Below are 15,299 nucleotides of genomic sequence, written 5' to 3' on the forward strand. Positions count from 1 at the left end.
GTCATACAAGCATTTGTTTTTTAGTTTTCTGTTTTGTTCATTGGTTTCTATGAGTTATTCTATGCATTATATGGAAACTTTGTCAGATTTTGGTCAAACTTTATTTAATTTAAATTTTTTATGTAGGAAACTATTTTTAGGTTCTGAGTTTGTGTTTCCCTTTAGGAATTTCCTCATTGCCTTTATGCTCAGAAGTCATACTCTGATTTCAAGAATAGACACTCACCTATACTAAATTTTTTTAATGTTACTTTTTACATCAGTTTAATCACCTTATCTGTCTTTAGATTATTTTGATTCATGCTGAGTGGTGAGGTTCTAACTCTATTTTTCTAAACAATCATCTGGTCATCCCAGTGCCATTTATCAAATAATTCTTTATCCACTGATCTTGCTACTGTTTTATTTTATACTAAATTCTTATATGGATGAATATCTTAGTTTCTGAGCTTCTGTTTAGTTTTATCAATGTCCGTTGCTTCTTGGGTCAGAATTTTATTTATTGTGGCTTTATAATATTTTAAAATATCTACTGAAACAAATTCCACCCTAATTCTTTCTGCTTTTATTACGTCTTGTTCTGTTTTAATGTTCTTAACCTTCACATTTTATCATTCCAAATAAACTTCAGAATCACCTTGTAGATTAAAAAGCACAATTGTTAATTTTAATTTGAATTATATTCAGCTTATAAAATAATTTTAGAGTGATTGATATATTTCCAGTATTTTTTCTTCCAATTCACAAACTTGATACAACTTTTATTTATTTCAGTTATCTTTTATACTAAAGGTTTGACATTTTCCTATTGTAGGCCTGTGATATTTCTTTTTAAGGATAGTCCTAAGCATTTTTGTATATATTTCTTAATTTACTGTTGTGAATGCTATATTTCTTCTTTTATTTTATAACCAGTTATTGGTACCTAGGAAATTTATTTATTTAAAAATAAAATATATTTATTTTGAATATGGCCACCCTACAAAATTTGATGAATTATAACTTACTTGTTTTTGTTAAATAAGATAATTTTGCAGTCAGTCCTATGTCTTTCAGTCTAAAACTAAATCAGAATAAGTAAGAATTAAACTTTGAAGTCCCACTGGGAGTATTTTTTTCCCAGAATAGAAATAAACCTTCTGCTTTTAAAACCCTTTTACTTTAGTCACTCCATTTTACTAAGTGCTACTCTAATGCTGCTTCTTAGAAATCTAAAATTTTGCCCGCATATCTTTATTACTTCTTATAATAACCTTTCTATAGCTTAACTACCAGTCTCTACTCCTGGAAGAGTTTTGTCTTGCCATTGTAAACACTATGCAGATTATCTTCAGTTGAGTTCTTTTCTTCCCTTAGTTCTTAATTCTAGACAAATAATATGTTTTTTCATCAATCTCCAATACCTTCTTTACTGTAGTCCTAAAGGTTATTGTGCCCAGAGATGGTACCAGAGGTCTCTTATAAATTTTTAATAAGTCTTTAGACCTTCTGGGTCCTAAATTTAGTGCTTCATTTAGTACCTGCATTACTGCAAGGCAAATGCTTGACTTACTTGGGGGCAACTTTGCTACTGACCAAGACATACTTGAGACCTTTCTGATGTTCCCACATGAGTCCTCACTGCCTAATCACTATCCATTGAAACACCATCTCTTCTGCAAATGCATCTTTTGCAAGGCTCACATTTTACATAAGAATTTACAAGAAAAAGACTAAGCATTTTTCCAGTACAGAGCGGGAGAAAAAATCTTGTAAATGTTCAGTGAGTTCTTCCTGATTTATATGTCATCATATTTGCAAACTCAGGGACTCGATGGGCTGAATTATAAATGTTTTCACAGTCCTTGTCTGGGTACAATGGTTCCTTTTTATGATTTTTTTAGCCTATTTCAGAAAATTATTTGGTTTACTCATAGACTAGCTCCCCTGACACAATGGAAAACTGCAGTTATTTAAGAGATAATTCAGGGCATACACATAGCATGTACAAACACATGTACATACACAAACACACACATCTTACATTTAACTCAGGCTTTCAATAACTGAAGAACTCAAGTAATATTTGAAATAACACTTAAGACTTGAAGTCTCATGTTTTGTAATTGACTATCCAGATAATTACTCAGTTCTCTACATTTCTAATTTTAGGAAATTCCATAATTAAAAGGTATTAGATTAATAATTGTTTGTTTCAAGGGTCTTAAAAAGTATTAAGGTTATAGTTGGTTCTTTTTATTTTGTGTATGTGGAATTTAAGAAAAATTATTTTGGACATTTGTTTATGTTTATTTAAAGATACCCTTTTTCTTTCATCTATGACAAGAAATTTGTTTTTTAGAATAGTTGTTATAATATGCAAATGATGAATATTCTGGTTGTAGTTAGCTGAAATTGTGAAAGAATAATTTCCTTTTGAATTAAGTAATATAAGATTCAAAGATACATCATTATTAGTTTCCAGATGTATTACTTACACTCAGCTATTATATTTGGTATTAATTAATTGGATTTAAAGTAAAATTTAAGTTTTGTAATATGTTAGAGTTCTATAATCACCATAAAATTTTATTTTAAAGAGCAATATATTGTTCATAATTCAGAATCATGCAAAGATTGAAACTTCTTTTAGAAGACTGAAATCAAATATAATGTTTCCAACAGTTTATATACCGTTTTGCTGTTAAGATATGAAAGGACTGTTAAAGTGCTGTTAACAGATACTAAACCCCCAAAGTGCTGCAATGAAGAATCATGTTTTTACAGTGCATAAATTTAGCAAATTATTGCAAAAGCCATAAGTAGCATGGAAGAAAAGTCCTCAGATTCATTATTTAGTGTTCTTGTTGCACTTTATGGTCATGACTAATCATTTGATTATTTTGAGAGAAATGGTTTTTTTTTAATTAAAATTGTTAGGGCCCATTTCAAAGAGAGAGTGCTATTTTACATTATAATTGAATATTCCCTGCCTAGTTTCACAGCAGGTTTCTGGACTAAAGTTAATGCTTTCCTTTCTAGGCACTTGGGATGACGAACTAACATTTTATTGAAAATAATCAATGACTAACTCTCATAAGAGGAGTATAAATAAACTTGTGATTTGTCATATTGATACTGTCATTCCCTGGTTTGGTTTTAGCCACTTTTTGCTTTTAGCTTTTAGTTAGATATAGTATTAATCTGAAATTTTGCCTTATTTTCTGAAATAGTTCTAAATTCTTTCATTAAAATAACCACTAAGTATTGTTATGTATGTCTTGTCATAAGTGATGACTAGATTTCTCTTTTGTGCTTAATTCAGGCTTTCAAAACCAGTTCACATCAAAATGCCAGCTTGCTCACATCAGTGAGGCTCCAAACTTTGTTTTGATTATTCTCATTTGTGGAGAAATTTTCTTACATATGGAAACACAAGAAATTTAATTGGGGACCCTCAAAATTTACTGATCTAATATGTAGTAGAGACATTTTTGAAATGTTCTTTTCTCAATTTTGTGTTTTTATAAGGTGCTTGAGAGTTGCTCTAAAAGTTACCAGAAATATTTTGAAGCAGAAGTAGATGCCTTAGATTTTTTTTAAAAAAACGAGTTGCTTTTAAATTGACATGTCTAATCAGAAAAATTAAATCTCTACATTAGGGAAAGAAGTGCTCATTGATATTCCTTTGGTTTTAATGACTGGTGTATGTCTTTGAAAGTGACAATGTGTTTTGCTATATTTATGATAAGTAAGTTCTGAAACCATTAAAAGAAAATCCATACCAACCTGCAGTTGTCAAGACCTAAATTCCTGCCTAGTGAATGAAGTTGATGTGCCTTAGATAAATGGAATGCGCAGTTGCTTCCTGATCTTATAGGGGAGCTCATTTCAAACCAAGGGGAAGTACTTATACATTTTCCATCTAAATCTTGAATGGGTCAGAGTGCCATGATAGGAATTTGCTCAGATAGTGATTTATTCAAATATATTTATCATGTTTTTGCAGTGTCTAAAGTACATTATGCTCAAATCTGTTACCTACTTTTGTTCCACATCAGGAGCTGCCAGTCCAGATTAAAGAATCCATGTTATAATTTGAAAAGGCAAGAGTACTGCCTAAATGCAAATAAAGTACTTCCTTCACTCCATTTTTAGAAGAGGCTCTGGCCTTGCAACTTTGAAGGCAGCATTGGCTTTATAAGCTCAATTTCCTCTTGCATTTCTTTAGTATAGTATCTCCCCTATGTCTGTAGATCACAGTATAACACAATCATGTTATACTGCTTAACAATTTCAGTTTATCCTCTGGAAAGTTGTGAATCATGCTGAGTATAGTGGGTTACCTGCAGTATCTTTTATAAATTCCGTGGAGACTGTTGCCTCCACTACTTAGGTTGGATGGAGGACTGACCATTCTTCAGTCATGTGAAACTCTCTCTTCTTTTGGGTCTTCACATGGACCCTAGTGATGACCCAGAAGCAGCTGTTACTACCCCATTTCTAAATGAGAAATTCTTATAGCTTTCTATTGACTTAAAATATTTTAAATGATACCTGTTTACACCTTTATTTAATAACCTTTCCAAGAATTCTGGCACCAATATTGAAGGTGGTTTGACATAAATTATTTTGCCCAGAAATCAGTAGATACTTTTATGGAGATGAATAGATGTATTTAACTCAAAGATATTATTGAAGTTGTCTATTCCTTTTAAGAGGAAGAATCATTAGCACCCACAAATTATCTAACAGATACCAGGCCAGCTATAAACTTGTTTATGGTCTTTATTTTAATAACATGATCCAGGTGTAGCATCACATGAGGTCAGCGGTGGTCTAGATTCAGGGTTGCTTTTTCCTAGGCTTTCTGTACTTCTAAATATCTTGTGAGTCCCTAAACCATACTCACTTGCTAGTTTAAAAGACTACCAACCCATCTAATTTCACCCCATGTTGAAAATTGGCCTTGGTTAATCTTCTTTTCAAGGAACTAAAATAAGGATTGTGCTCACATACCTATAACCAGCAGACTACTTTCTTTGTAAACCTAACAGGGAGGCTTCTCTAAGGCATATGTAGTATATTGTCAAAAATTAAATAAACCTATTAACTTAGCTGTATAACAAGCCCCACTGATGGGATGCATATTATAAAATAATAATCCCAATAAAACCACAAATGAATAGTATACCTTCCCCATGTTTTTCATTTTGTAGTTTTCATTGTCCTTAGAGAAGCTTATTCATTTGCCCATAGTCATAAGACACAGGGCTAGATTTAGAATCTAAGTCTTGCAACTAGTAATCCTGTATCCATTTATTAAAAATTGTGATAGTAATAATCTTAAGAATGAAAACAACCAAAATAAACACAGCAGCTAACTGCTAGCTCTTTTTGAGTCTTCAAATCTGAGTCAAAAAAGGAATTTTAACTCGTCAGAAATAAACATTTATTCATTTTTTTGAGTGTTTCTAGCTGTTTATTACTCAGAACCATAATTCTTTTTAAAAAATCTCAATGTCACTGGTTGTGTAGTTTGAGAAAACTGCCATGAAAAGGGTTTAACTGCCATGAAAAGGGTTTAGCTGCCATAAAGTGATGATAATATAGCATGAAAGGGAAAGAGATTTAACATGAAATTTTTGTTTTCTTTTTCTTAGTAATCTAAAAACTATATATTTTAAGTGCTTTTCTGTTATAAGAGTAATGAGTTTATTATTATCACAAATAGAAGTAGTTATATGGAGTATTTTCTTTTAAAATAGAATATCTACTCTACATTTTAAGTGGGGGATTAACAAATTTTAATATTCATTACTTCAATTTTAAATAAAATTATTAGATGAATAAACTCCTAAAAGCATGTTAGCTCAGAATTCTCTTTCAGATTATCTTAATTATAAAAAGCTCACTAATCTATTTTAATGAAATTCAGTATACATACTAAATAAATAAAAATAAATGTTTTCTGAGAAACATTGATGAAGAGGGTGCCTGATAGTGTGTTGAACTGATACATTTTTTTCTAAGTTCCTTTATGTAGTTGATTTATTTTTTGAATAAGAAAATCTTAGATTAAAGATTGTGAAAACAAATTATTCTGCATCTATCCTCATGCTTAAATAATATGTTACATGCAAAAATATCCTAAAAATGATTATTTTGTCATAAATAAGAAATTTATTTTTATTTATACTAATTTTTGAATTTTCTTCTACTAAATCATTGCAAAGACTATCAGCCTTCTAACAGTAGTATTAGTATTAATTTTCTAACCATGCATGATTCATTTGACCCCACAGTAGCTATAGCTTGCTTGCCTTGTTTTTTCCCTGAAAATTTTTTTAAAAAAGTGTATAAAAGCACAATAGACATCTGTTCTACATAGCAAGACAGCAGGACAACTTAAGTCCTAATAAATTGTTAACATTTTATTATTTCACATGTGGATTTTGGAGTTACATACATGTATGACCTCTCTAAACTTTCTATGTTGAATGTGCACTGTTGTTAAACTACTTGTTTTTTCCCTGCCTGCTCTTTGAAGAAGTCAATTAGGAATAATGGGAAACAAGGGGTAGGCAAAACATTGCAGTGCAGTGTTATTTCCATCTGTCATGGAATATTTCAGCCAAAAGTTTGTTTTGGGAAAAAAAAAAGCCATAACACACTGTCACACTCACAAAACCACAAATACTTTGGCTGCAAATTATTCTGCAGTGTTGTTGCTGTGTTGTTGCCTGTGTCTGTTCTCCTGTGTAAAGCTGCCTCCGCCCCCAACCCATGCATGTGTTTGCTGATTCTCATCTGTGTGCTTGTTCATGAACCAGCTCATCCTCCTCCTTCAGGTTAATTTAATCAAAAGAACAAGAATTTATGGGTATGACTGTTAGCTGGAAAGCCCTTCTGTGTTTTCAAGCCTTTCTTTCATTCTGCATCTTTTGCTGAAATTTCTCAGTGGGATGAAATGTTCAATAATCAGTCAGCCAGTTCCTTATGTGTTACTTGGTTTTACATATGCTCTTGATGGTTATTGGAGAAATAATTTGATATTGTTTTATCTCAGCTTCTGTGTATTAGAAAAGGAAGCTGTTACTGTGAATCACTTCCTTAACTGTGAGGAGTTGAATTGTGTTAGTTCTGCTAGCCAAACACCAGGAATAAAGACATTGCTGTCTCTATATCCCCCAATTCTTAGTGGGGAAAAGAGTAAAAAGTAGCATCATGTAACGAAACAAAATACCAACAATAAAAGAAATTCCCCTAAAAATCAGGATTGTTCTAAGGTAGCTGAAATGTGTGAGTTTTCCATTTTGCCTTTTAACTGACAGTATACCCATAATTCTTGATAGTTATTATTTTTTATCTCCAAAGTTAATTTCTGGGCCATTGGTGGACTGCACTATCTGTTGTTCTAAATTGTTGTCTTAACTGCATTCTTTAAAAATATAATGTTGAAGGCTCATAATGTTGAAGATGACTCCAGGATGAACCCAGAGTTTGCAGACCGAATAAAACAGCTTGATAAAGAGGCATCTTATTACCGTGATGAGTGTGGCAAGGCCCAAGCAGAAGTCGACCGGTTGCTGGAGATCCTCAAGGAGGTGGAGAATGAAAAGAATGACAAGGACAAGAAGATTGCAGAACTTGAGAGGTAAATTTTGGAGTCATGTTGTGAATTGTCTATAGGGAGTGAACATTGATTGCTTAGTTGCCCATCTCAGGTTATGGTGGATTTGGAATGCATATTCATATTTCAAGGTAGAAACAAGTTATGTATGAGGAATATGGCTTGTTAGGGATGATGATGTGTTTCTGTGGGATGCTCAGAAGTCAATTGGCTTATCTTTTGAGGGCTACGTATATCCTCCGTGTTTAATAATGGTCAACTTTCTTTGAGTGATATCCATGATCTAGCATTTGTGCCAGTAAATCATGTCAGAGATTAAGGCTTTACGTGAAACCTCAGTTTTTTTTCCCATCAAAGACAAACATTTATGCTGTAGGTTTGTTTTTAAGCACAGAATATGAAAGAATATGTTTGGGAATTTATTCAAGACAGGGGAAAGGGAAAGGAGCTTATGTTCTTTGGATGTCTTTCAGGACACCGCAACAAATACATCTTGGGATTTATCTTTTAAGAGGACCTTACGCCATTTGGTAAATAAATATGTTTGAATAGTGTCCTAAGGCAGGCCAAGCTGATAGCAAATTCTGTCTAAAAACAAAGAGGGTTATATTGGATTCCAGAGTAGTTAGATTTTCAGATAAATCATATTCATATTGTATTTATGTATAGTATAGACTCTAAAAATAAGCTTTCTTTCAATGCTTCATATAAGGAAAGAGTTTCTGAATAATCTTACATAACTCTATTACTTCTGAGGATTTCTCATTGGTTCAGCAATACGATAGAATTTGTCTTTCCTAGATTCAATCCATATGGAAGAGATCAGCAAATTTTAAATAAATCAGTGAATGTTTGCCAGCTCTGATCAAGACACTTGTGAGGCCCTAAAGGACTTCAGGACATATGTAGAATAGCTTTCTATGGTCTTGTAGAAAGATCATGATCTTTAGCTACAGAAAGACCTGGATTCAGATTTTGCCTCTGCTTCATGCCAGCTGTGTTACCTTGAATCTCTTTGGAAGTGAATCTCTTAACAACCTATTAAAATGTATCACATTTTACAAGTACCAGTTCCGAGTGTAATGTGAGATGTAATACAATTATATTATTAACAACAGCTGAATACTAAAACAAACAAATTATCAATATTATGTTACTCTGCATTAAATGGATAGGTTAATTCTCAATAAAATTTCATTTTCAAAAATAGTAGTTAATACATCTAAACTCCGAAACAATTATTTCATTCAAAAATCTTAGCATTAGATTGATGATAATCTGATTCTTACTCAGTGTGACCAACTTTAGAAATTAAATCAAGATTTTTTTCCCTAAGAGCAGTGTATAAAATCCTTAAGGATTTTATTTTAATTTTAAAGTGTGGGAATGTTATACCAGCCTACTGGGTCTTAAAAATACTGTTAATTTTAGACATATCTATCTGGCTATTTTGGAACAATTAGATTTAAATTTTTTTTTCTAAAAAAGCTAGTTTGAAATCACAGGGAAGTTATGATCATGTCTCTTTTATTGCTGAGAAAATTGAGACCCTGAAAGGTTGAATGACCCTTTGGAAATTGGTCCTGTGATCAGAAAGAAACAAAATTGTAGGTTTCTTTACTTCTTGTCCACTGCTCTGAGAAGTGACTCATAGAAAGGATGCCCTAGATAATATTACTGATAGTAATAATAATAATAATAATAATAATAATAATAATAATAATAATAATAGGTCATGTGTATTTTACGCACACAGCATATCAGGTCCTCTGCCAAGCACTTGACTTGCAATACTGTATACCATTTAATCTTACCCACAACACAGAAAGTCTCATTATCGTCATTTTATAGATGACAAAACTATGACTAACAGATTAAGTAACTCCTCAATGTTGCACAGTTTATAAGAATCAAAGTTGAGATTTGAACCCAGGTCTGGCAGATGAGTGACTGAGAACAGTCCCATCCAACAATGGGCCAGAAGGAAGAACCTAGTCCAGTAGCACTCAATAATCACATAGCTGGCAGAGAGGCATCACTACTGGGCCACAGGAGATCTGCCTCATTTTTATTAGCTTTCATGATGGAAAGCAATGTGCCCCACATTCAGAAAGCATATTTTTTCTGCACTAAACCAGCTCTGTAGAACTGTAATTGAGAATGAGGATCAGCTACTATAAATATTTGCATAAAACAGCATAATTGTCTAGTTGGACAAAGAGGTCTTAACTGGACACTACTGCCATTAAATCATCAAGAATATTCACATTTTTATTTCCTCAATATGGAATGCATTAAAACAACAGTGATTTTATAGGCATTTATCTTTATGTACTTTCTGCACATTTTCTTTATCTCTGCCTTTGCCTCTCCTTAAAGCTGATGCCTCCCAAGCACTGTAATTCATAAAATGTGCAGTGGGACTCGACTCTGTCCCAGTTCCCTGCCTGCCTGTGTCTTGAGTCCAGCAGCAAAGCATAGTCTGGGAAATGTCTGAGCCCAAGCCCCAGCCCAGCCAAGACCCAGAAGGAGGTGGGGGTGGAGATCAAGATGGGAAGTTTCTTGGGAAAAGGAGAGCTCAGCCTTGGCCTGCCTTTAGAAGCATTATCTGCTGGGCTACATATGTATTCTAACCAAAACATCTTCCTCAAGTTGTCAGGCAGCCCTTCTCAAATTGGGCAGTATCTCCATTTGCTGGCTTAAAGTACAAAATTCATACCTCATAATGTTGGGAACTAAAGATTTCTTAGCAATGTGACATATATCTCCATTTTGGAGTCAAGGAGGAGTGTTTGCAATTAAGTCTGTGATTTTGAAAACCAGAAAATTGAACTTGAAATAAATTTGTGGTCGCTGGTCTGTAATGTGACCTACCAGTGTGAAAAGACAGATTTTTTTTTTTTAAAGCAGCTAGTGTTCTAAAATATTCTCAAGGGGGTATTGCCAGCATGGCGGAGTAGAAGGACGCATAGCTAATTCTATCCCATGAATACACCAAAAATTACACCTACAAACCAAACAGTTCACACAGAATACCTATTGAACTTTGGCAGAATATCTCTTACTTCATAAATACAAGGAGATTCCTCACAAAAGCGGGTAGGAGAAAGAAAAAGGAAATGAGTGCAGGACCTGTCCCTCAGGGAGGTAGTGGCGAATGAGGAACAGCACCCTCACTCTAGGATGCCCCCTCTCCAGCAAGGAGGTCAGTGGGGACAGAAAGGAAGATTCCAAGGCTTGGAGGAGAAAACAGTAGCTGCTTGGCACACACAACTGAGAGGGACCAACACAGAAGGTCCTTGCAATACCCAGCCCAAGATGTGGGCCATAGGGGGCGGGCCAGGACTGCTGGAGCTTGGGCTTCTGCATATGAGCCCCAGGAGAGGACTGGGGCTGACTGAGCAGAGGCAGCCTCAGAGGGCTAGAGTGTAGTGCGGGCTGTGGCTGGGAGTATGTGCAGAACAGAACAGCGTGGCACCCTCATTAAAAGTATTACTGCTGTGTGTGTGATGGGAAGAGTGCAACACAGCGGGGCCATAGCCACCATCTCTACTAGCCCAGGGGGCATTGCTTAGGACCTCTGTTGGCGCACATTCTTGCAAGAATAGGCAAGGATCAGATGTAGCCTTCTTCTCAGCTTCCTCTGGAGGGACACAATCCCTGATGCATGGCTCCCTGGGAGAGGTAGGATTGAAACCTGAATCCATACCCAGGGGTCCTGCAACTTCACAGGTGGAACCAAAATTTGGTTCTAGTCCTAGGCAGCAGTGGCACATTTGCTCTGCTGGTGACTTTGTGGACCTGTGCTTCTAAAACAGACAGGTTTGACATTAACACTGGGCCTGCATACCATACATGGACATGGGGATGGAGTCTATGCTGACCCTGTAGCACGCCATGGATGCAGGTGTGTGACTACAAGCTAGAACTACAGCGGGTTCTAGTGCCTGATGTCCCCAGATCTGCATTGGTGACTCTGTGGGTGCAAAACGTGGGGGACACCAAAAGGGGTTGCAGACATTCCTGTGGCTGAGGCGGGGACAAGGGCACCGTCAACAAAGTGTACTTTTTAAGCCCCCATAACAAGTGACAGACAACACCACAGCGGGCTTACTGGGAGACATCTCCTGTGAAGTAATACTCTGCAGCTCCTCTTCTGGCAGAAGAACTCCAAACCCACCTACCACACACCTCAGTTCAGAAACAGGTCTGGAAGCCTCTATTCCAACAACGGGAGCAGTCCCAGCCCATGTCAGGGCTGTGACAGAACAAAAAGGAGGCTCTGCTCAACAACCGGGGCAGGCTCTGAACACCACAACACCAACCACATCCCCAGTCAAAGGAATAACAGCCAATACACATGGAAGAAAGACGTGACAGAGGTCCATACTAAAAACAGCCTTCACAACAAAGTAATGAGATTTGCACAGTCTACACAGAAATGCCCCAACTTAAAAAAAAATACCCTTCAAGACCACAGTAGATAACTGATACTCCTAAATCCATAGAGTCAGAGAAATATAAGTAAAATGAAAAAGCAGAGGAACCACTCCCAGTTAAGCGAACAAGAGAATCCCCTGAAAGAACAAACAATGAAATAGACCCCAACAGTTTACTAGAACATGACTTCAAAAAGGGGTTGATAAAAGCACTGAAAGAAATGAGAGAATATCAATAGAAATGCAGAATACTATAAAAAGGAAAAGAAGAGCCAATTAAAATTAGAAAACTCAATTGCTAAGATAAAAGCAAGCTAAAGGCAGTCAAAGGCAGACTAGATAATGCAGAAGAACAAATAAGTGACTTAGAAGACAGGATAACAGAAATCACCCAATCAGAACAGCAGACAAAAGCAAATGAAAACCAATGAAGGCAATATAAGGGACCTATGGGATAATATAAAGCATGCTAATCTATGAATGATATGAGTCCCAGAAGGAGGAGAAAGAGAAAAGGGGATAGAAAAGGTATCTGAAGAAATCATGATTGAAAACATTCCAAACCTAAAGAAGGAAACAGATATCCATGTATAGGAAGAACAGAGGGTCCCAAACAAGAAGAACCCGAATAGACCTACCCAAGATGTATGATAGTTAAGTTAAAGATGAAAAGATTCTAAAGGCAGCAAGACAAAAACAAAGAGTTAGAAGATGTCAATAAAAGAGGACATCAAAATCATAAAAGGTGGGAGAGGGGAGCAGGAAAATGCAGATTTTCTTTTCATTCTTCTTAGAAACAGATATAATAATGGGTTAACATACTTGAAAAACAGGGTAACCACAAATCAAAAGCATACACTAGAGTCACAAAAATGAAAAAGAAACCAAGGTAATACAAAAGGAAATTACCAAACCACAAAAAGAAAAAGAAAGGAACAAAGAAGAAATACCAAAACAACTGGAAAACAAAGTTTAAAATAGCAATAAAGACACATGTATCAGTAATTACTATAAATGTCAATGGACTTAATACTCCAATCAAAAGACATAGAGTGGCCAATTGGATAATAAAACAAGAGCCTATAATATGCTGTCTACAAGAGACCCACTTTAGGGTGAAGGACACACATAGATTGAAAGTGAAATGATGGAAAAAGATGTTTCATGCAAATGGAAATTACGAGAAAATGGAAATAGCAATACTCATATCAGACAAAATAGACTTTCATACAAAGGCCATAAAGAAAGACACTATATAATGATCAAAGGAGCAAGAGAAGAAGATACTACATTTGTTAACGTATATCCACCCAATATAGGAGCACCTAGATATACAAAACAAAATCTAACAGACATAAAGGGAGAAATTGATGGCAACACAATAACAGTAGGAGACTTTAACACCCTACTAGTATCATTGGACAGATCTTCCAGACAGAACATCAGTAAGGCAATGAAAATACTAAATGACATAATACAGTGGTTGGACATGGTTGATAGTTTTAGGACATTACATCCCCCAAAACATAATATACTTTCTTTTCAAGTGTGCATGGAACATTCTCTAGGATGGACCACATACTTGGACACAAAGGAAGCCTCAACAAATATAAGAGAATAGAAATTATTTCAAGCATCATTTCTGACCACAATGTCATGATACTAGAAATCAACCAGAGAAAAATGAACAAGAAAAAAATGACTGCATGGAGACTAAACAACATGCTACTAAAAAAACCAATGAGTCAGTGATGAAATCAAGGGAGAAATTTAAAAATTCCTTGACAAAAATGACAATGAAAATACACCACACAAAATTTATAGCAAAAGCAGTCTGAAGAGGGAAGTTCATAGCAATTTGGCTTTCCTCAGAAAACAAGAACAATCTCAAATAAACAACCTAACTTACCACCTAAATGAAGTAGAAAAAGGAGAACAAACAAAACCTAAAGTCAGCAAAAGGAAAGAAATAATTAAGATCAGGGAGGAAATAAATAAAATAGAGATTTAAGAAAAAAAACAGTAGAATAAATCAATCAAACCAAGAGCTGGTTTTTTGAAAGAGTGAACAAAATTGACAAACCACTGGCCAGGCTCACCAAGAAGAAAAGAGGACATAAATAAACAAAATAAGAAAGGAAAATGGCAAAACTACAGTCAACACTACAGAAATACAAAAAATCATAAGAGAATACTTTGAATAACCATATGGCAACAAATTGGACAACCTAGAAGAAACAGACAGGTTTCTAGAAACATACAGTCCACCAAAACTAAATCAAGAAGAAAGAGATCATTTTAATAGACTGATCACTAGAAGTGAAACAAAATCAGCAATAAAAAAAAAAAAAAAACCCTCCCTGCAAACAAAAGTCCAGGACCAGATGGCTTCACTGGGGAATTCTACCAGACATATAAAGAACTCATACTGATCCTTCTCAAACTCTTCCCAAAGATTGAAGGGGAGGGAATACTCTCAAATGCAGTCTATGAAGCCATCATCATCCTGATACCAAAACCAGACAAAGACACTACCAAAGAAGAAAATGATAGGCTGATATCATTGATGAACATAGATGTCAAAATCCTCAAAAAAAAATATTAGCAAACAGAATCCAACAACACATAAAAAAAGATCATACATTGTGATCAAGTTGTATTCATCCCAGGGACAAAAGTATAGTTCAACATATGCAATTCAATCAATGCGATGTACCGCATCAACAAAAGAAAGAACAAAAATCACATGATCATCTCAATAGACACAGAAAAAACATTTGATAAAGTTCAGCACCCATTTATAATAATAATTCTTACCAAAGTGGGTATAGAGGGAACATACCTCAACATAATAAAAGCTATTTATGACAGACCTACAGCCAGCACAATACTAAATGGTGAAAAGTTGAAAGCCTTCCCACTAAAATCTGGAGCAAGACAAGGATGCCCACTCTGACCACTTCTATTCATCGTAGTATTGTAAGTCCTAGCTGTAGCAGTCAGGCAAGAAAAAGAAATAAAAGTGATACAGACTGGAAGAGGAGAGGTAAAATTGTCATTATATGTGGATGACATGATACTACATATAGAAAACCCTAAAGGCTCCACATAAAAACTACTAGAGCTGATAAAAAAAATTCAGCAAGGTAGCAGGATACAAGACTAACATACAGAAATCAATTGCATTTCTTTATACTAACAATGAAATATCAGAAAAGGAAAGTAAATAAACAATCACTTTGAAAATC

General features: G+C 34.9%; 1 protein-coding gene across 1 annotated transcript in view; it reads left to right on the forward strand.

The window, feature by feature from the left end:
- ERC2 (ELKS/RAB6-interacting/CAST family member 2) overlaps positions 1–15,299 on the forward strand; it is an 875,889-nt gene that overhangs the window by 411,611 nt on the left and 448,979 nt on the right. Inside the window, exon 13 of the mRNA XM_032458251.1 lies at positions 7,443–7,636. Coding sequence (XP_032314142.1) covers positions 7,443–7,636 — 194 coding nt within the window. The remainder of the gene's footprint in view (positions 1–7,442; positions 7,637–15,299) is intronic.

Source organism: Camelus ferus, chromosome 17, assembly GCF_009834535.1.
Source record: "Camelus ferus isolate YT-003-E chromosome 17, BCGSAC_Cfer_1.0, whole genome shotgun sequence".
NCBI lineage: Eukaryota > Metazoa > Chordata > Mammalia > Artiodactyla > Camelidae > Camelus > Camelus ferus.